Source organism: Podarcis raffonei, chromosome 6, assembly GCF_027172205.1.
Source record: "Podarcis raffonei isolate rPodRaf1 chromosome 6, rPodRaf1.pri, whole genome shotgun sequence".
In the NCBI taxonomy this organism is placed as follows: Eukaryota; Metazoa; Chordata; class Lepidosauria; order Squamata; family Lacertidae; genus Podarcis; species Podarcis raffonei.
The window spans coordinates 70,166,332-70,187,411 of record NC_070607.1 but is presented as its reverse complement, the minus strand read 5'-3'; the positions used below and the strand labels follow the sequence as shown (position 1 = coordinate 70,187,411).

General features: G+C 42.4%; 1 protein-coding gene across 10 annotated transcripts in view; it reads right to left on the bottom strand.

The window, feature by feature from the left end:
- TOX2 (TOX high mobility group box family member 2) overlaps positions 1-21,080 on the bottom strand; it is a 220,198-nt gene that overhangs the window by 77,555 nt on the left and 121,563 nt on the right. For 8 of the 10 annotated variants that reach the window (XM_053393915.1, XM_053393911.1, XM_053393912.1 and 5 more), the window contains one exon: positions 18,877-18,939. The exons of the other annotated variants lie outside the window; for them this stretch is intronic. In XM_053393915.1, coding sequence (XP_053249890.1) covers positions 18,877-18,939 — 63 coding nt within the window. The remainder of the gene's footprint in view (positions 1-18,876; positions 18,940-21,080) is intronic. 10 annotated transcript variants of the gene reach the window in all.

Genomic DNA, 21,080 nt, shown 5'->3' with positions numbered 1-21,080 from the left:
CTGGAGCAGGTTGCAGGCCAGTCTCCATCTATAATGAGAAATGCCCACTGCACTGAGAGATAAGTGAGAAGTATGACACTGGCAATTTTTATGGATGTTGAAGAATTGCAGCAATACAATTCCTCCCTTCTCAGTGACAAGCCAAACAATGTCCAAGGTGTAAAAGGAAGGTTAGTAATGGGATTCTGTAGAGCTGAGCCACAAAATATGGCACTGCATTAACCTTTATAAGCAGCAGGGCCAGGGAACAACATTTGGATGCATTTCATTACTGATTGGCTGCCTGTACGTGTTGCATGTGGAACATTTTCTCTCCCCGCTGCCACCTCTTCTCTATCTCACTTTCAATTTTTCTCTAAGAATCAATCATCCCAAAAAAATTTTGGGGGGTGCCGTCTCTTACTAGTCAAGACAGGAAGGTCCGGAGGAGATTTTAAAAATAAATAAATTAGAAAGTTTTCTTGTGTACATGTAAAATATGAACTATTATTCTTTTATTTATAAATACAAAATGATACCAGTTTTTTTTTAATATAACTGCAATCACAACATGAGCTAAATTATAGCGGTGCAGAGTTTAACCATCCCGGGGTGCATGCAAGTTGGATAGCCAGGAAGCCAATCAGGAAAACAATGACTTTTTTTTGCTGTGAAATTTATAAAAATTTGAAGATGTATTTCCCCTGAAAAGAAACTGGAATCCTGATGCTATTCTGTTTTCCATTGGTGCAATGCTTATTTTCCCCTGCCAATGTCCTCACTATGATAAATACAAAACAAATAATAGGGGGCAGGAGACTCGCTTCCCCCCCTGTTCCTTTGCTTCCCATTAGAACCATCTCTTCAGAACACCTAGAGCACATTCACAGGTGCTCACAGAGTCCTTTGAAGTACTCATTACATAAAGAAGCATTTTGCAGCCTATTATTTTTTATTGTGAGCACTATCTGTTATTTGCCTCTAAAATGGATCACATTTAAATAAAAAAGGCTTCTTCAGTGCACCTACACCTACATCTCTGTGTAGTCATCATAACCTCTATATCTGAAACAAAGACAAGGAAATTTCCATTCCTTTGAGCTCTTTTGCCCAAAGTGCATCTTAGCAGCCATTCAAAGGCATGGCACTCTGTCTGCTTTTCCATCAGGCACTATACCTAAACGAATGAAATTTTTCACTTTTTAATAGTTGCCTTATTTATGCAAAATGTTTTCAAAATGCAATGTTATTTCTGCATAAATTTCCATTAAAACAAGTCTAGGAGCTGTTGAAGCACAGCTTTTGAGCTGAAAAACTACAATTACGTATTATTTATTGCTAGATCCAAGTTGAAGAGGTGCTAAGAGTTGGCAATGTCAAGTAAAGGCATAAATAATCTTCAGTTGAAACAATTAAATACCAACTGCAGCATGCTTGCGGGGGGGGGGAATCTAAAATATAGTCCTTCTCTTTATTCAAAGATCACATACTCTTTATGAAGTGTATTCCAATATTTGAAATATTCTTTCTGGTCTGGATCCAGAAAACATGGAACAAAACTCTGCTTGTGTTATAGGACTTCCCTCGAGTTCTCCCCCCCCCCACCCTACTACTGCCCTTGGAACCCCCAAAGGTCACCCTCTGAATGGTGGGCAAACATTATTCAGTACATAATATTAACTGGGATTCTTTTATTCAAGACTCACGGATACAAGAATTGGAAAACTGCCAACAACGTAGCCAATGCCGTCGAGGTTGCTCAGATAAGCACCCACATTTGCTGCCTTTTCTAACTGGGAGTACCCTAAAACATGTTAAAAATATGTAGGAGCCACTCCTACATTTTGCTCCCAGTGATCTTCCATCTACTCAAAAATTGGGTCCTCACGTGGTCATTAGTTTCAGCCCTGGTTGTTGACAGCCTAACAACTTTTGCTGAAGGAGCAGAGAGTGGGAGTTCAGTAGCCAATTGGAGAGATCACCTGCAGGCAATTGTTTAGATAAGTTGGTTCCAAGCAATTTAGGTATACCAGCACCCTGAAGTAGGTCCCGAAAAAAATGGACAGCCAATGTAGCTTGCATAGAATAGGTACAATAGGATCAGAAGACCCAGCTCCTACAAGTATCCTTGCCGCTGTATTCTGTCCGAATTGAAGTTTCCAGACTGTCTTTAGAGGCTGCCATAGGTGGAACACATTGCAGTCATTGAGCCTGGAGACAACCAGTAAACAACCCAGATAAAGCTGACTAAAAGCATGGTTACTGCTGACACTTGTGTTTCCATGGCACAGGCTCCAGAAGCACTCCTAAGCTATAAACTTGTCCCTTGTCGGAAGTGCAACTCAGTCCAGAACGTGCAATAAACAACATCATCCAAAGCAGCATACTTTGGAACCTTAAAAAGAGCTTCTAGGGAAACTCTTGGGTCACTGGGTAGTGACAGTCTCTGCTGCCTCTCCAAATTTATTCTGAACTTTCCATCTCTAATTGTTTGTACCCCAAGGCATGTTGTTACACTGAACAACAGTACAAGCTGTCTCTATTAAAGTGAAAGGGTGTACACGTGTTAATTTGTACAGCTCAGCTGTTGCATACACAAATTGTGCCTTCATTGAACACTGCATCTGAATAACTGTTATGGATGTACCACTCAATTATCAGCGTACACAGACTATACACTCATTGAATAAACACCCCCCCATTCTTCCAAGGGGCATTTCAGCTACATGACACAAAACAGTGAGATAACTGATTTGCAAAAGGTTGGCAATTCCTGATATACATAGGTGCACAAGTATTTTAACATTAAAAAAAAAAAAAAAACACCAACCCAGATGGCTTCTATATGCCACAAACATACTGCACTGGACAGATTCACCATCCACTTTTTGCTGTTCTTCTAAAGCTCCACCATGTTGACTTTCCCCTGCTTTAGTAGTTATATTTGCTACAGCACTTGTAATTTATTTCCACTTTTATTTATATTACATCCTTTTATGAAAACCCAAATTTAAAACATGACATAAACACTGCACACATCAACTAGGATTGTTATTATCAGCCTGATGTAGAAGACAAAAAAAATGGATGACGAAAATAAATCTTCAGGCTCCTTTTGCCAAGATTAAGTGGCATTTTTCAGCAGTACAAAGCGTACATTAAAAAATAATTTTCAGAACACGATATCCAAGGAGCACTTGGGAGAGCAGAGCCATTACAGAGAGTTATACTGGAAATGTGCCTTAACAAATGCTATTATTATCTTGTACCAGTTCAGCTTCCCAGGATTGCATCGTGACTTCTGAGCAGATTTAGGAGTGATTAAGTTTACTGTGCACAAAAGCCAGCTATTTGGCAAACTGTCAACACAGCGTAATTGATATTTTAATTACGCTACTAATACATACATGCTGCTGTTCCCAATGAACCTCCTCATTGGTGTTAGACAAACAGCTTATTTACGGCTCTGATTATTGCTCCAAAGATGTTTTGCATTTATAATCAGTAATATTTTAAACTGCTGGGGGGGGGGGGAGAGAAACCCAACAACACCAAATTGTTTTGCAAATGTCTAATGGCAGGAAACACCAAGCACAATGCAAAGGAGAATTATTGTTCCACTTGACATGTGTTTGGTAGATGAGGCACCAGGCAACAATATCTACATTCACAGCACTCTGCAGTTGATTTGTTTACTCTGATCAAACCATATGTGGAAGCCCAGCTTTTAGTTCAGAAGACCAGAAGAAAAGTGACAGGCAAGGAAAAATGAGGAAGAAGAGCAAGAGGAATTATTAGTGCCTTAGTGTGATTCATGTATGATGGGAGATTGAAAGGGAGGCAATCCTTAGTTGGCATCCATCAACACTGCTGAACTGAAGACGTTAATTTGCCAGACATATGGCACCCCTTTGCATTACAAATGTGCAAGTCCATGAAAGAGAGACAGAGGGCAGCTTATGAAGAATGCTCATCTTGATCTTCACCATCCTCATTGTGCTAGAACAGATGAAGCAGCATATAGCTTTCCACGAACACTTTCACAAACATCCTGCAAATACAAAAAATAAGAAAATCCCCCTGCCAGTCATTTTAACACCCCTTTTTGAAAGGGCATAAATGCAGGGCTGGTCCTACATTTAGGCATAAGGTGAAACACATCCTGGGTGTGTGTGTGTCAGAAAACAGCACTGTGGAAGTTAGAGCAATATGGGCCATTTTGCCTGACCTGCCAAGTCTTCTTCAGACACTGAGTCGGGGCGCAGGGACATTTTGTCACTTGTCTCAGGTAAAAATATTGGCTCAGATTGATGTTCCCAGAGGGGTGGGTGCTGCAAGTAGTCTCACAGGTATGTGATGGGAAATTAAAAGCAATTAAACTGCCAAACAGAGAGCACCCGGCCTGGTTGTGTTATCATTCAGATGCCATCCCTCTTCCCTCTCCATCCAGGGTGAGGGCAATCTGATAGCATTGTTTGCCCTCAGGGATATCATCAGGTAGCCTAATTCTAGTGGTATGTGGCACATAATAGTCTTATATTCATTATGTGCTCTCTGATTCGCCTGACACTTTCATTATACTCCTTTAGGCACCAGGAAAAAATGTTCCTCTTTAACCAGGCCTTTGGTTGATTGACATTCAATGCCCTTTTAAAATGTGTGTGTGTGTGTGTGTGTGTGTGTGTGTGTGTGTGTTTTGGGTTGTTCTTGTTTTTATTTTGATTATGTATTCTGTATTTTTATATCGTGATTTTATCCTGTGAACTGCCCTGAGACCTGTAGGTATAGGGCAGCATACAAATTTAATAAATAATGATGATGATGATTGGCTGGGCTCATGCAGTGTAGATGAAAGCAGCTTTAACTGCAGCATCCTGGGGAATGCATGAGACTGCTAAGATAGGTTCTTTCCAATGGATTTTTCACACCTCTCGGGAGCCTGCTTTTTCTCATCAATTAACGTTCGAGTGGTAAAATTCAGCAAAGCACTAGGCATATATCCCACAGTTGCCTCTTGATTAAGTGTGGTTACAGAACCAAACAGTACAGAACAATTACAGAGAAATGTTTATCTTGTACCAAAAGTTTTATCAAGCTGAGTCAGATTCTCAGTGGATCCAAATATAAGAGTGTAGATATAGGCTCTATTTTTCTACCTCAATTGTTCTCAAATGGGGGCTGCAGGACACCAAAATAGAAGGGTAGAATTGTTATGTAGGCAGAGCACCCAGATCCCCATCCTCCAGCCAAGGTAAGACCTGGGAGGGTTAATTGCATTGTTAGGCTTGTTTCTACTGCCAATCTATTCTCTGCTCCCATTTCAGCACTGGTGCTCTCTCCAAGGACATCATAATGAATAGTCAAAGCTGTTTTAGCTGCCAGTATTAATGAGATCTTCCCTTTGTTTTTTGGCTGTCATTTGTCCTACAAGGGAAGCGTGATCTGGTCAGTATGCTACCTGCTGTTACTTTAAATCAATTCAGAGTTCACAGTGCAGCCCATTGCTGAATGATTCAAAGTGTATGGCATAGACATGTACTAAGGAGTACGTCTCACTGAACTCAGTGAGAAAGCTGTCCAGCTACCTCACTGCTCACCTCTAACTCCAGGTTACTTATGAACAAGTTTAAATTGGACCCTTCCAATACAGAGGATAGTATTCAACTAACACATCCCATGGGTGTAATGATTTCTCCTTCTCACTCTTAGCATGCCCCACACCTTCTCCAAATCTGCTCCAGAGGGTTGGGGGGACCCTAGAACAGTTTTAGGGGTGCATGGGGGAGCAATTAACATTGGATACAACCATGTGGAAGGTGAGGTGATCACCTCAGGTGGCAGGATCCACAAGAGCAGCAGATCCCCTTCTTCACGGTGTAAATTTTCACTCTCCTTCCTTGGAGGGGAGAGGGGTCATCTAATCCAAACCCCTGCGATGCAGGAATCTCAACTAAAGCATCAAAGACAGGTGACCACCCAACCTCTGTTTACAAACCTCCAGTGAATCAGAATCCACCACCGCCCAAGGAAGTCCATTCCACTGTTGAACAACTCTTACTGTCAGAAATTTCTTCCTGAGATTTAATCAGAATCTCCTTTCTTGTAACTTGAAGTCATTGGTTCAAGTCCTACCCACCCAGAGCAGGACAATCCCAACAGCAATGAATCTCAACAGCAAAGGGCATTCCTAGGCAGCATTCTGGTCTTAAGAGTGAGGCCTATAGAGCATCTTCTGTCACCAATCGGCATTCGCTACCACCAGGCAGAGCTCGCTGAGAAAGCTTTGAAGAACCAGGTAATAACAGAAGTGAGCTAAAGATTCTAGTATCATGTCCCATCGGTTCCTGGTAATATATTAAATGTGAACGTTTATGTGTGCTGGCTTTAGTATTTCAAAAATGAGGCTCTTTTTTTGTGCTAGGAAGCTGCCCACATGATGCATTTAAAACCTAAAGCCAAAATTGCTTGTGTTAGTCAAGGTTACAGGATATTGCAGAGAGGTTCTGATATAGAGAGAATAGTTGAATACTGTTATTTTCTTAATGCCAGGGGAGTCTATTGCATATCTTCCAATAACTAGACAGGCAACAGTGAACATTTTTGTCAGAGAGCTTTCCACCTTGCTGAGAAACGTAATAATTTTATTTTTATTATTCCAGTTTTTAAAACTGCTCTCTATCACATGAGATTTCTAAGGGAAAATTTAAGGATTCCAGGGCAATTCTCATCATAAGGGGAGTGTCCAAGCCGAGCTTGTTTGGTTCTGATGCAATCAAAACAGATGCAACAAGTTATTCTTTTTTCTTCTTCTTAAAATGCAAAATAATTTCTTCCTCTTGCGCCCTTGCGACAAGACAAGCTGCTAGGTCTCATCTCAACACACATGCTGGACAGTCATCATTAATGAAGGAAAAGGGTAAAATTCTATGATGTTCGGCATGGTTTTGCGTAGCACAATTTTGTTGTTCCTTGCCAACTTCCAAGGAATGTAAATTCAAACCAGTTGGTGTGTTGCTGTTTTTTTGTGGGGGTTTTTTGTGAGTGCAGATTTACTTATGGAAGAATTCTGTGAGGATCAAAAGTCTGCATCCATATTGATCCCATAAGTAATAACACTATACAGTACCTGTATTTTTCAAACAGCCCTGGCTCATACTCATTACATAAGGTAAAGGTAAAGGGACCCTTGACCATTAGGTCCAGTCGTGACCGACTCTGGGGTTGCGGCGCTCATCTCACTTTACAGGCCGAGGGAGCAGCCAGCATGACAAAGCCACTTCTGGCCAACCAGAGCAGCACACGGAAACGCCGTTTACCTTCCCGCTGGAGCGGTACCTATTTATCTACTTGCAGTTTGACGTGCTTTCGAACTGCTAGGTGGGCAGGAGCAGGGACATAGGGACACTCTAAAAACAGGCCCCAAATAATGTTGACAAAAGCCTACCTTGTAGTTTACGAAGTCAGAACTCTCTGAAAGGACACAAACACACACAGCTTGAATGCACAGCAAAGAATTTAGAAGTAGCTTCTTTCAGCCATGTATAGTTGTGGTTGAGAATAAGGATATATATTTTTAAAGGCCTTAAAAGCAATTGAATGTCATCTTGCAAATATCAGCCTGGAGAAAAATGTTATGAACAAGTCATTGTACACCCCTAGGATTTTTATTTTTAAAAAGAGGTTCCAAATGAATATGCCACATTCATTACAATGAGAACATGAGTGGGGGCTGTTCAATTAAATCTCATAAAGGAGGGGAGGAAGAAACTTAAGAGAGTTAGCAAAGGTAAAATAATGTTCATTAAAAACAGAAAAACAACCTGGAAAATCCTTTGTATTCAACTTCGCACTCGTACATCATAATGTTCCAGTAAAAGCCCATTTTCCCTTGAGATAATAAAAGAATTGAATTTTTCCTTATCGGTCATCTATTTTTCTAGCTATAGCTATTACTCCCTCTCTGCAGTTGCTAGGCAACAAGAAATATTAATAGCAGCTTTTATTAGCTTAGCTTTAGCAGCAGAGTACCAGAATGAGAAAATGGAAAACATAAATGTGTTACATAAATCTTTCAACCTTTCAGGGTTTGTGTTAGTCTCTGTTTTCATAATGATTTATTGAAGTGATGGTTCATTTATGAGAAAAAGGAGTGTGAAATAAGAAAACGGAACATTACCCTGAAGGACTGTTTGAAAATAAATAATTATAGGAGGTGAAGAAAAGCTGTTTAAAACCATTTCTCTGAGTTTTATAAAATTTAAAAAGACATATTTCTTTCATTTATTGCCTTTGAGAAAAACACTAGCAAAGGATTGCAAACAGGCCTCCGATTAATACGAAAAAAAGGCATCACATGTGATTGTATTTTGATTATTCCTCACCATGGACTTATATCAGGGAATTTAGTTTTTAAATAGAGACCCATTAATGAGCAGAATTTCAAGCAAGTCATAACCAAACGCATAAAGATTCTATTCAAATGGAGGGGAGCTAACTCCTGCCTTCATGGGAATTTGAGATGCTTCAAACTCCTGAACACTTTTCAAATTGCTTGCTTGTCCCCATGTCAACAATGTCTGCAGTTACGTCTGAAATGCTCCAATATTTACCTCTGTTTATTTTTGTAAGGCTGCTAATTTGGAATTCAATTTGTTTTGCAGCTTGATTTGAGTGGCTTTATGCTTTGCTTTATTGCGGCAGTCGCCAGCAATAGAGGCCTGGGAAGTGTACTGCTATATTTAAATGCTAATTTATTTCTCATTGCACTTCACAGGTGTTTTTAAACATTATAACTCAGGGAAGCAGCAACGTTTTGGTTTCTGCAGAAAGATGAGAATTGTTGTCAATGCTGCCTGGATGTTGTTCTTGGGATGTTCCGGTTTATTTTTTAATTTCGAAACACCAGCAAAATGTAAAAAAAAACATAGTAAGTAATGTGCCAAATTTTAAAAATGAGCATCGTAATAAATTGCTATTTACAACAAAAATATCCCAGGCACTGTAGAATGATAGGGGTGGACACAATTCCTTGCCAACCAGCTCATAATTTTAAGGAAAATGAAACAAGAGAAGAGGGGACAGAGGATTTGTTTACATGTGGCAGCTGTCACAGACACTGCTTAAAACTTGCCACAGTCTGATTCTTAACAAGCAGTAAGGTAGTCCTATGCAGCTGCACATGGACTGAACACCACCACAAACGTCTGAAAGGTCAGGTCTGTGACAGCAATCTAATGCACGTGAATGGCTTAAAACATGATAGCAACTGAGTGGCTTCTCTGTTGTCCGATAACATGCAAACTAGCCCTCTTCCCTGGGGAAGATACAATGCCAATGACAATTTTCTGATCAGAAATTACCCCTGAGGTTCCTTCCCACTATACCTCTCTCACCCCTGGGTTGGGAGATAAGTGTGACCTTCGTGAACCGTGGCTTTGTTTCTGGAGTTCAGAAGGCCCTTTAACCATGGTTCACAGTGATCCAATGTACCGTATTTTTTGCCCTATAAGACGCACTTTTCCCCCTCCAAAAATGAAGGGGAAATGTGTGTGCGTCCTATGGGGCGAATGCAGGCCTTCGCTGAAGCCTGGAGAGCGAAAGGCGTCGGTGCGCACCGACACCTCTTGCTCTCCAGGCTCCAGGAAGCTATCTGCAAGCCTTGCACGCCCAGGGGGTGTTCCCCCGGGTGTGCAAGGCTTGCAGGCGGCAGCCTGCAGCGCGGAGCACGGGGCGCCCTCCGGAGGATGCACCTTGCTTCACGCAGGTGTCTGCAAGCCTTGCGCGCCCGGGGGGAGATCCCCCAGGGTGCGCAAGGCTTGCGGACGGCAGCCTGCAGCGCGGAGCACGGGGCGCCCTCCGGAGGACGCCCCATGCTTCGCGCAGGTGTCGGCAAGCCTTGCGCGCCCGGGGGAACTCCCCCCTGGCGCGCACGGCTTGCGGGCGGCAGCCGGCAGCGCGGAACACGGGGCGCCCTTTGCTTCGCGCAGGTGTCGGCAAGCCTTGCGCGCCCGGGGGAACTCCCCCCTGGCGCGCCCAGCTTGCGGGCGGCAGCCTGCAGCGCGGAGCATGGGGCGCCCTTCGGAGGACGCCCCGTGCTTCGCGCAGGTGTCGGCAAGCCTTGCACGCCTGGGGGAACTCCCCCCTGGCGCGCACAGCTTGCAGGCGGCAGCCTGCAGCGCGGAGCATGGGGCGCCCTTCGGAGGATGCCCTGTGCTTCGCGCAGGTGTCGGCAAGCCTTGCGCACGGGGGGAACTCCCCCCGGGCGCGCAAGGTTTGCGGGCGGCAGCCTGCAGCACAGAGCGCCCTCCAGAGGACGCCCCGTGCTTCGCGCAGGTGTCCGCAGCCTGCCGCCCGGCGTGTGGGGTGCCCTGAAGCAGAGCGCCCCTCGCGCCAGGCAGACATCGGCCAGCCCCACAAGCTCGGGGGACAGCGGGGAGGCGCAGCGCCGCCATCCCACTGTTCCCCGACCTGGTTTTGGGGGGGAAATAAAGGAAAAAAATTTTTCCTTTATTTCCCCCCCAAAAAAGTAGGTGCGTCCTATGGGACAGAGCGTCCTATGGGACGAAAAATACGGTAGGCCTGGGTTGAGGGTGAAATCACAAGAGAGTGGCAGGAGACCTTCATCACGTGACTATCTTCAGACAATTCTACCTTTGAGTGCTGCTAGTTCACATAGAGGCATAAAATACTTTGATGTGAATTGGCCTATACACATATTTCACCCACACTGTTCAGCTGCCATTTTCCAATGATGGTGACACCATTTTCATTTGATACTTTGGGGGAAATGGCTGCTTGCTCCTACTAGGTGGAATCTAGGTACATGCAACCTGAGTGACATCATCTGTATGCTTCTCTCTACATTGGCTGAGGCTATGCTAGTGATGGACAGGTGTTTGGATAGGGTAGTGAAATGAAGGCTAATAAACTGAAGTTAAATCCTGACAAGATAAAGGCACTGTGGATGTCATGCCCGGGAACTAGTTGCATAGCCTGTTCCAGATGTGGTTCATAATATGAGGGTACTCTCCAATCCAGTGGTCACTAGGGGCTCAGGTGGCCTCAGTGGCATGGAGTGCCTTTTTCAACTTTGGCTTTTTCACCAGTAATTATTGTTCCTGGGCAAAGATAGTATGACCACAGTGGCCCATGGTCTGGTTACCTTCCATTTGGACTACTATAATGAGCAGTGTGTGGAGCTGTCCCTGAAGACAACACAGAGCTATTGTGGCAGAATACAGAATTTTAACCCAGTACAGGCTGATGGAATCATATCACACTGTTTCTTTTGCTGTTGTTAACATTACACTGACTCTAAAGGAATCACACTGTTTGTCTATTTGCTTCTAAGGTGAATTTAAGATGTTGGTGCTTACGTTTAAAGTCCTAAACAGCCCAAAATACTTAAAAGGAGCAACCTGTCCTTTTAAGACTAGACTATTCTAGAATGAGGAGGTTCTTCTCCATGATCCACCAGGCTAGAGTCTTCTCTGTGGTGGCACCCTGACTGTAGAATGCCCTCCCAAATATTACTGGTGCTTACATTGTTATCATTCCAGCACCAGGTTAAAAATTATTTATTTACTCACATATTGTAAATTGATGGTTATATAGCAATCTGTTGTTTTCAACTTCCTTGACTTATTCTGAGTTGTGTATTTTATTATTTTAGCATTGTTCATTTTACTATTTGATTTATGGAGGGACTGATTATATATATCTCAAAGTGCAAAGCAATAGATGAACTATAGAATAATCTCCTGAATTATTAAAGCCCATTAGTAGCAACATTGTAATCCTGAGTTCTACTCCCCACTCTTAATGGATGATTCACGTTACCTTTTACAAAAGTAGGATGACTGTAATGATTTATTCCTCTGCTTGGCTTCATGAGTGAAAGTATAGTGTAGCATGCACGGCACAATCCCTAACAAATCCATTAGCACTGGGAATGTTTGCTGTCTAAATGGTTTTGCTTGGGTTTGGGCAACATGGCTCAAAAACTTGCTGTTACAGACATGTTATTCTCTCTCAGTCTGAATTCTCGATCTAATATTACTGTCCTGCATTATAGAGATGTGAGGGTGAGCAATATAGCTTTTATGCATCAGTTGTGCTATGGATATGATCAACAACAACAAAAGTGATGTAAAAATTTAACATGCTAACTCCTGTGTCTTAGAGAGACAGCTGAACACCTGGTTTACTTGGAAGTAAGTATGCCAAGTTAGTTCTAATGAGAAATCTCCAAGGGAGACATTATCTTTATAATCACATTATTGTGTCAAGGCCTGAAATGTAACCAAGGTAATACTGATTTGTGAACCCAGCACTTTCGTATGTTAAGCAAAATGCAAATAATGGACAGAGAAAATCTGCAGTGAGGTCAAAATGGAAAGCGTGTCCCCAGTGTGCATGGGTGTCCCTGTCAAAGTTTCAATATATGTAGCATTTTGATCCACATTCAAATCCAACAGTAGAAATCCAAGAAACTCCATGAGTCTCACTGACAACAGTCAAAAGAAGGGTGACTGGCAAGAGCTACAAGTTTTTCCATCAGATGTCAGTCTGCATATCAATATTATGATTTGCACCAAGATCAAACCCTTAAAAGGATCTCAGGTAGTGTAACTGGCAGAAAGGCCTCTGCTACAGGCGTTGGAGAGCTACTGTGTCAAAGCATGCAGCACTGGTCTGATTATTATATGGTAAGTCCATATGGTTGGAAAGGCTAAGTGATGCCATTGCTCTGAATCTTGCCACACAGTCTGCCAGCTGCTTCCCACTTCCCTTTCTTCAAAGAGCCTGTCCCCACCAATGCAGATCCATTATTTGAACAGCAACGAAAATTTCAGAGGCTTTCATTGACATATGTGGATTTCTCAGCAGTTGCAGGTGTTTGAAATTGATTGCTTCAGAATCTTGTATGGGAGAAGTGAGAAAGATTCCCACAGCCACTAGTTTTCTATTGAATCCATCAATGGACAAATAGGATGAGCATGGGTGTGGGCTGTGCTGAGGTGCAGGGTTCACTGTTCAGAGAAGGTGCCCCCACCTGATTCCCTGCACCTCTCCTTTCAAGCCACAGCCCATCCCATTCAGCTGAGTCCTCATTCCTTGGGGGAGCCTTTTCAGGGAGCACAGGGTCTGCCGGGCAGAAGAGGCAGGAAATTCAGCTTCCACCCACCCTTTTCTGCAGGCATATCTCTAATCAAAAATTAAAATCAGATTAAATCATGTGCTTACCAAAAACACAATACCAGAAGGTCTTGCAAAATCTTGCAACATTAAAGAAGAATACCAGGTTTCAGCTTTATGTGCCTCTGGGGATTTATACCTGTAGGGCAGCCACCAGGAATGTTTCTCTATGCGCTCTTGTAGTCTGCCTTGCACTGTTACGGAATGAACACAGGAGTATGTGCATAGAATTCTGTTGTGCTCATGGGTTCTCTAAATAGGGCCACTGTCTCAAGACCAGCTTGGCCCACTATTGAGCATGACAGGAAAGCTGTTTGCACCACACTCAACGTTCTCTCATTCCGGCTGCAATCTGTCTTTTGTTTCTGACAAATGAATGTATTTCCAAATTCCCCTCTGAAAACCCATTTCTTGTTGACAGCTCTTTAACCCAGTCTGCTCAATAGATGCCCCCCACCACCTCGCCTTTCGCACAGTCTGTCTCTCAGTGCTGCTTCAAGTTCCTCGCCAAGATGCTGAAAAGATCTCCCTGCTGTATCAGTGCTAAAGATAACGCTCTGATGATATTATTCCTGTGAAATGAACAGCTAGAAAGTGCTCAGCAACCTTCTGGAGGCTTATATCTCTCTGCGTACTATGAAGGGGCTAGGGAAGGGAAGGGGGCGGGGGGGCTGCCTGCTCAACTGAAAAATAAAAGCAATCCATCACATTGGTATGCAGTTTGCTTTTTTCTTGCCCCGTTTTGTTAGCTACCCCTTCTTTTACCCACCTTCATATTTCTTATCCTCCATTCCTCCAACTCACTCTTCAATGCCTAGAAGATCTAACAAGTCTTCACCCTTTCCCCAACTAACTCCTGGTTTTAAGTCTTCTACCAGGGCAACTGAGGCTATTTCCATCTCAAAACCAGGCCAGAAATCAGACTGGAACAGATTCAATTCATCAGTCTCATCGAAAACTGCCTGGAGTTGAAATGCTACCACCCACTCCGACACCAACTCAATAATGGTTAACTGGCCACTAGGTGAAGGTCATCCAAAACAGTGAGTCCAAGCCAGATTTCTTCAGTAAAGGGTTAACCAATGCCTCTTTCAAAATGGACAGATTCTTCAGGCAACTCTTCCACCCAGTCTGAGATATTCTCAGCATCTACAACCTCTCCCCACCCTCACACCAAACAATGAGAAGTTGGAGTCCAGACTTCCGGGTTGGCGCCATTGTTTAATGGCGGATTCCCTCCGAGCTCCGGAGGGAATCGGCTCCGTAGCGTCTGGGTCTGGCCGCTGCGGCGAAGCGGGGACCCTTAAAATCACAGGCGCGGATGCCTGTGAACACAGAGACTCGGCGGGCACCATTTGCGCCCCCCCAATCCGCGACGGAGCCTTTTTAAAGGCTTCGGAACGGAGGCAGGGTGAGGCGTGGTGCTGAGAGTACTCCCTCGCCTACGGAGTGAAGCCGCAAGCCATTGACAGAGAGCGCCAACTTCTTCCAAGACCGATTGGACTCTAAAATATAAACCCGTGAGTAATACGGAGATTGGAACTTTAAAAATTTGTAATTTTGGATTTGGAACGAGCGGGAAGGGGCTAAAAAGGAAGTTCACCCCCCCCTTTGTAAACAATCTAAAGCAAAGGACTGGGCAGCTAAGGTCGAGAGAATTTGTTTTTTGTTTTTTTTAATGAAAGATCCTGACTTCACGGTTTTGATACTATAAGAAGATTTACTGGAGGATAAAAAGAATTTTGGGAGCTGAAATTTCACCCCCCCCCCCGAGACCCGGGAACGTCCTATGAGAAAGCCTGTTGCATTGAAGATTTTGACAGCTGTCAAGTGAGCTGCTAGTCAGCTAGCTGTCAGCTGGAAAAAGAGAACATTGTTTCTGCTGTTTTTGCTGGTTTACTTGGTATAACTTGTTGAAAATAAGGAGGGCTGATACAAAATAACTGGACTTTTGGTTTTGAGCTGAAAGGAACAACAAGGAACTAAAATCCCCCTAGAGGGGTAAAAGGGACATTACATCACAAAAATGGCTGGAGTATGTAAAATCCAAGCAGAATTGGACAGAGCACTCGTTCTCTTGGGAAACTTGCAAGATGAGTACAATGCTTTGTCTACAAAGGTATCACTACTACACTGGACGGTAAACAACAGTTTTGAGCCTGATAAGGACTTGAAACAGGAAGCCCATTCAACTGAACAAATAAATGAAACTGAAAGTGTAGATACGATGGAGCAATATGTTGCTTTTGAAGAAAATGAAGGAGGAGCAGGAGATTTGCAGGAGTCAAAGGAGAGTTACAATATGAGGCCTGACATGATGATAAAAAAGGATAATAAAAAGTGGATGTGGAAAGCCTGGTCTGAATGGGAGTCTGGAAAATGGAGAGATCCCTTTTGGAGGAGATCTGAAGACCTGAGGATTACAAATTTGTTGGTGAAAGCTGGAGCTTTGGGGACATCTGGATTTGAAAGAAATTTGAAACAAGAGTTGGAGCACCCCATAGGCTTTGCCTTTAAGTATGGAGGACTGGCTGGAAGCGACATGGACTCTGTTGGGCCGGAGCCCCTCCGAGACTTGGGGTTTAACATCAAGGACTATCAAAGAGACTGGCAGAAAGGAACTGAGAGAGATATAAGGGCCTCGGATGTGAGATCTCCAGGCTAAAAAAATAATAATATAAAGACTGATGGATATTGGTTGGGGACTGGAACCGGGAAAAGGGTGGGTGGAGGTTGGGAATCCAAAGGGTACATAAGGATAATTTGCTTTTTATATTTTTTGTTAGTGGTAAGGAAATTGGGTAAATCGTGGAAGGGAAATTTTGGTCGACTTTAGGAAAAAGGTTTAGGAATAATCAATGAGGTATAAGTATTGATGTGTAATTTTAATAAGGTAAAATTGGTTTCTTTTCTTTTTAAATTAATTGAAAATAAGGCTGTTAAAAATAAATTGAAGAAATGGAAAAAAGAAGTAAAGTAAAGCAATAGTATGTTGGAACAAATGTTTAAGCTAAGGTAAAGAAATAAGTTAAGGACTTGCTGAACTGACAATTTAAATTGGAACACAAGAAGGGGAGGTGTGAGGAAGTCTGAGAAATAAGGTTAAGAATAATAAGTATTAGAAACCTTATGTGTTTTTTCTATTTATTTTTTTTTTGTTTAGTTTTGAATGTTATGTATTTTTGTGTTTTTTGTTTCATTTATTTTTTGTTTTTGTTTGTAGTGTGTTTATTGGAAAATGCTAATAAATATTTAATAAAAAAAAAAAAGAGAAGTTGGAGTCCAGGGCAGGACATATTGCTAACCAGTGGTGTAGGAAGGGGGGTGCGGTGGGTGGGTGTGGGTCGCCCTGGGTGTCATCACTGAGGGGGGTTACAAAATGGCAAAAATATGTGTTTTTAAAATAACAATAAAAACTGGGCTCACAACACTAGGTGAGGTGGGGGGCACAGGGCGCCACACCGCGGGACCTGCAGATTGCCTGAGCCACGCATCTCTCCTGAGGGGAAGGCAGCGGGCAGACTGCCTGCAAGCTCCATGCTGCTTTTTCAAGCAGCCCACCGCCTTAGCTACCCTACAGCTGGGGGAGAGGCTGCAGAGAGGCTCCACACAGCGCACCCTGCCTTGGCTCGCCCCGCTCCCATGGGCAGCTTGCCCCACCCCCGGCTGCAAGACACACTGGAGCGGCTAGCTATGCCGTTGTTGCTAACCATATAAAGTGTTAGTAAAAGTCAAACAATGCCTGATCAAAGGAAGCATTTAAATTGGTGGGACATATTTCCATGTATCATGTTTATGATGGACTTCTGTCAGCCTTGAACTGCGGCTGAATATTCTGCCTTCTTAATTCTGCCCTAGCTAATAGCTTCTTAACACTGACTCAACTGCATGTTTCCTGTGCCTACTTATTTATTTATTTACATTTGTTTATTTATTTTCTTCCATTTACTTCTTCATGGGACCCAAAGAAGCATACAAGTTTCTAGGCAGTCACCCATCCAAGCTGTGACCAGACCCAACCCTTCAGCAAGGTGATTGCTTGGTGTGCCTTCAGAACATACCCTGTTTCTTTGACAAAGCAAACCAGTTCCTAACACTCATCAGATCCAGTAGTACACTGGCTTCCTCAACCTCGGCCCTCCAGATGTTTTTGGCCTACAACTCCCATGATCCCTAGCTAGCAGGACCAATGGTCAGGGATGATGGGAATTGTAGTCTCAAAACATCTGGAGGGCCAAGGTTGAGGAAGCCTGCAGTAGTAGCATCACTACTACTCACAGCTGCTTCCCACAGAGACCATTTGTCTACATGGTTGTAAAACATTTAGCATGGCATAGTTTCTAGTGTAGCATGTGAGGCTGTTCATAAAAAAAATTAAACATGTGTGGGCTCAAAATAGCCTCCTTGTCTCTGCAACAGCATCCTACATCAGCTAGACCCCAAGAAGAGAAAGGAACGCATCAACATCTGTGGTTATACCTCAACTGGTAAATTTCCTCCTCACTTTGTTCTTTCATAATGAGAACTTGGTGTATGCAGGTTATTTATAGAACCAAAGTTTATTTTATAACCAACGCAGCAGGATGTGGTCTAACTATTGGCCACACTCCCTTTGCTTTAGCGAAGAGAACATTAACTTTTTTCATATCTCACAATCAGTGGGGATGAAAGGAGAAAACGCTTGACAGGTGCAGAGAGGGCAGAAAAAAGGGAGTATGTAGAACCTTTAGCCTTCTAATGGAGTTTGAAAGTTTCAAACTCAAAAAAGCATTTCATCAAGTCATTCAGCAAAATATGCATTGGGTGCAATCCATCAAGCACTGTGGCTACATATTGACCAGTAACTTAGCTTAGGATTTATATGGGACCAGACACAACTTCAACTGAAGTGAGTTGGGGGGATGGAGTCACAACAATAATGCTTTGTGAATCCAATGAATCCACTGGATACTTAAAAACACAATCCTATGTTTGTTTACTCAGAAATAATTCCAACTTTATTCACTGTAGCTTTCTTGCAGATATATGTTTGTAGGGTTGCAACTTTAATTTAGCCATGAAATCACAGTCCTACAGAGGCTTATTTGAATCATTAATTTCTTATACTTGGACAAGCTTTGGTCAGTCACTGGAACTCAGTGGCTCCAACAAACAAAGATCACAACTGAATATCTAAAAGCAGTACAATTTTCAGTTCTGAGGAATTACCCATGACCCTGATACTGAGCTACTAAAAATTTGTCAGTTTCTTCCAAGCCATAGTTAAGCTTCCTTGATCATGTCATAACATAGTGTTTGGATTGAGCCACTGCCTTACTCTGCATTTCAGATGTTTTCCTTATGTGCTGCTAACTCTAAAGCAGAAAGTCGTAGTTCTGTTACAGGATACCGATATTTCATTGAGATTTTTTCCTCTATAAGGAGAAGAAGTTGTGACTTTCTATATATTTTAACAACAACAAGTTTTGTTCTGCTTTGTGCACTTCTAACTGCTTTCAGCTTTCTGTCACTAGACAAAAAAAAACTAAGAATAATACTGATTATCTAGTAATCGGAAGCGGTAACTCTTAACATCATGAAAAACAGACATCATGAAACGAAAATGGAGGTTAAGATTAATTCTCTGCATATGGGTATGTTAAATTAAACATAACTGCACATATGCATGGAGTTAAAAGCTCCATTTCTGAAAACACTTACCACATGCTGCAAATAGTTACTCCTGTGCAGTCCCATGGACCTCAGTGGAAGGCAATCTAATGACTAAAGCAACAGGGTTGGGAGTTAGGGGAAACAAAGAATCCATTCCATGCTTTGCCAGTGAATCATTTATTCATTTATTTATTTGTTCCCCAGCCCTTCCTACGTTTAGGGCCACTAGAGTCACATGGGCTCTCGCTGTCCTGAGAATTAGTTATTCATCTATATACAGTGTTCTGAAGATTCCTTGGATAAGAGGCAGTAATGAGCAGCTGCACTTGATCTCCTTATTTAAAAACATGACCGTACAAGATAATACCCTCTTGTTGATCCTAACTGATAACATATATTTGTGGGTGTAGTTTTTGTGTCAAATCACATTGGGACTGGGGGAGAATTCGGAGTACAGGAATACATTTCAATCACCTTGTCTTTGTCTCCTAAACTTCTAGCAATTAAGAAATTTCTCTTGCACTAAAAATATAAACCAGCATAATATTAGTATAACAAATGCTAGCAAAGTCTGGACAGAGACAGAGAGTACAGCACAAATTACCCTAAACAAAAAGGGATTGCCAGTTAACAGTCTAGGAATACCGTCTGTCACAAAAGGAGAGAGCAGCTACTGTTTCTCTTGCTATTCTCATCACCCTGCTTCTTTGCCCACCCACAATGTGACAGAACAAAACTCGTTCTTGTTTCACTAGGCAAAAGGGGAAGGTTTTCACAAGAAGTGGGTGGGTTGGGGGAGCAGGGCAGAAGAAACGTTGGCTGCATCCTCCTTATCAGCTATGGGGCTGTCAAAAGAGTCATGAAGTTCCCCCGGGTTGCAACCTGGCAACTCTACAAACAGAAACACACCAAGAGTTCTTCTACCTTTGGTTTGGATTGGTTATATGTGAGGTTTGACACGACAACATTTGCTTTTCTATGCTTTGGTTCACACCATCCAGCTTTTATATATTTTATAAACATATACACATGCCTTTTGGGGTATGTTCTGTGTATTTAATACTGACGTTTCTTATACCTGACTTGGGAAAATAGATTTTGACATATTGAATACTTTAGGATCTTTTGGGCAAGGGATTGGGCAACAATAAACTGGAGACAGTTCACTTCATTGTGGCATTGCACAAAGAATTAGGGTCTGGCAGGTATAAGCTGTTAACAGAGACAAATTTTGAAACCTGTTTGTTCTGCCCATAGGATTTCATTCTCCCTCCTGTGCATGCAGACCTTTCATTAATGCTAGTTGAAAACTGCAATGTATTTAACTGGGATAGATGCTATCAAGGCATGAACATATGGCAGAGGTACTGGGAGTACATGTCAATGGGAAATAATGCCTGAGTCGCTGCGACAGGAGAGGGCCTGAAGATCATTTTAATGGCAAATGGAAACTCGAATGTCTGACAAAAAGGTAGAAATGTTTATAATTTTGGCTTAAAACAGAAAGACAATTCACTTCCTCAGTGGCCTTTTTGCTGCTCAGAGCCTTGGGGATATATCATGCTTCCAGAGGCCTTCATTTAAAGTGAAACACCCTCCGTTGAGAAATGGATGAGAAACTCGTGACTTCTCCAGATTTTTCCTTTCTTTTCGTTTTTCATTTTCATTACAAGGGGGAAACAAATCTTAATATCCCTATTCTACGCTTACAGCACACTAAGCCCTCTTCTTATCTTCCTGCAGCTCAGTCCTGATTTATTGTCATGATGCTGCATTTGTAAAACAGAACCATAAAGTAAAGAAGAGAACATTTCCCAAGGACTACTCTAAAATAAATTATTTCAGATGTGTAGAAGCTGCTTAATAAATCCCGCTATTCTTGTTTCTTTGGGTATTTTAGAAACTGATTTATAAGTGCAATATCTCCTCTCAAAAATGAGACAATCAACGCAGGATAAAATTATCATGTTATGAAAATAGGGGTCAGGCATTGGGGCTGCACTTTAAATTAAACTGAGGGGGGAAATATCTTTCATATGAAATTGACTCTTTTGTCTCAGAAATGAATGTTTTAATCAACTCGGATGAAGAGGAGCCCTAAAGTAATGTTTGATTTCATACAAGGTGCCTGTTGGTTTTGAGATAGCCATGACAAGGAGAGGGATAAGGTGAATCCCCTCATATTAAACACACACAATAAAACACCCACCACAAATTTAGGGGATGAGGGTGAGAGGGTGGGGCTGAGCTTC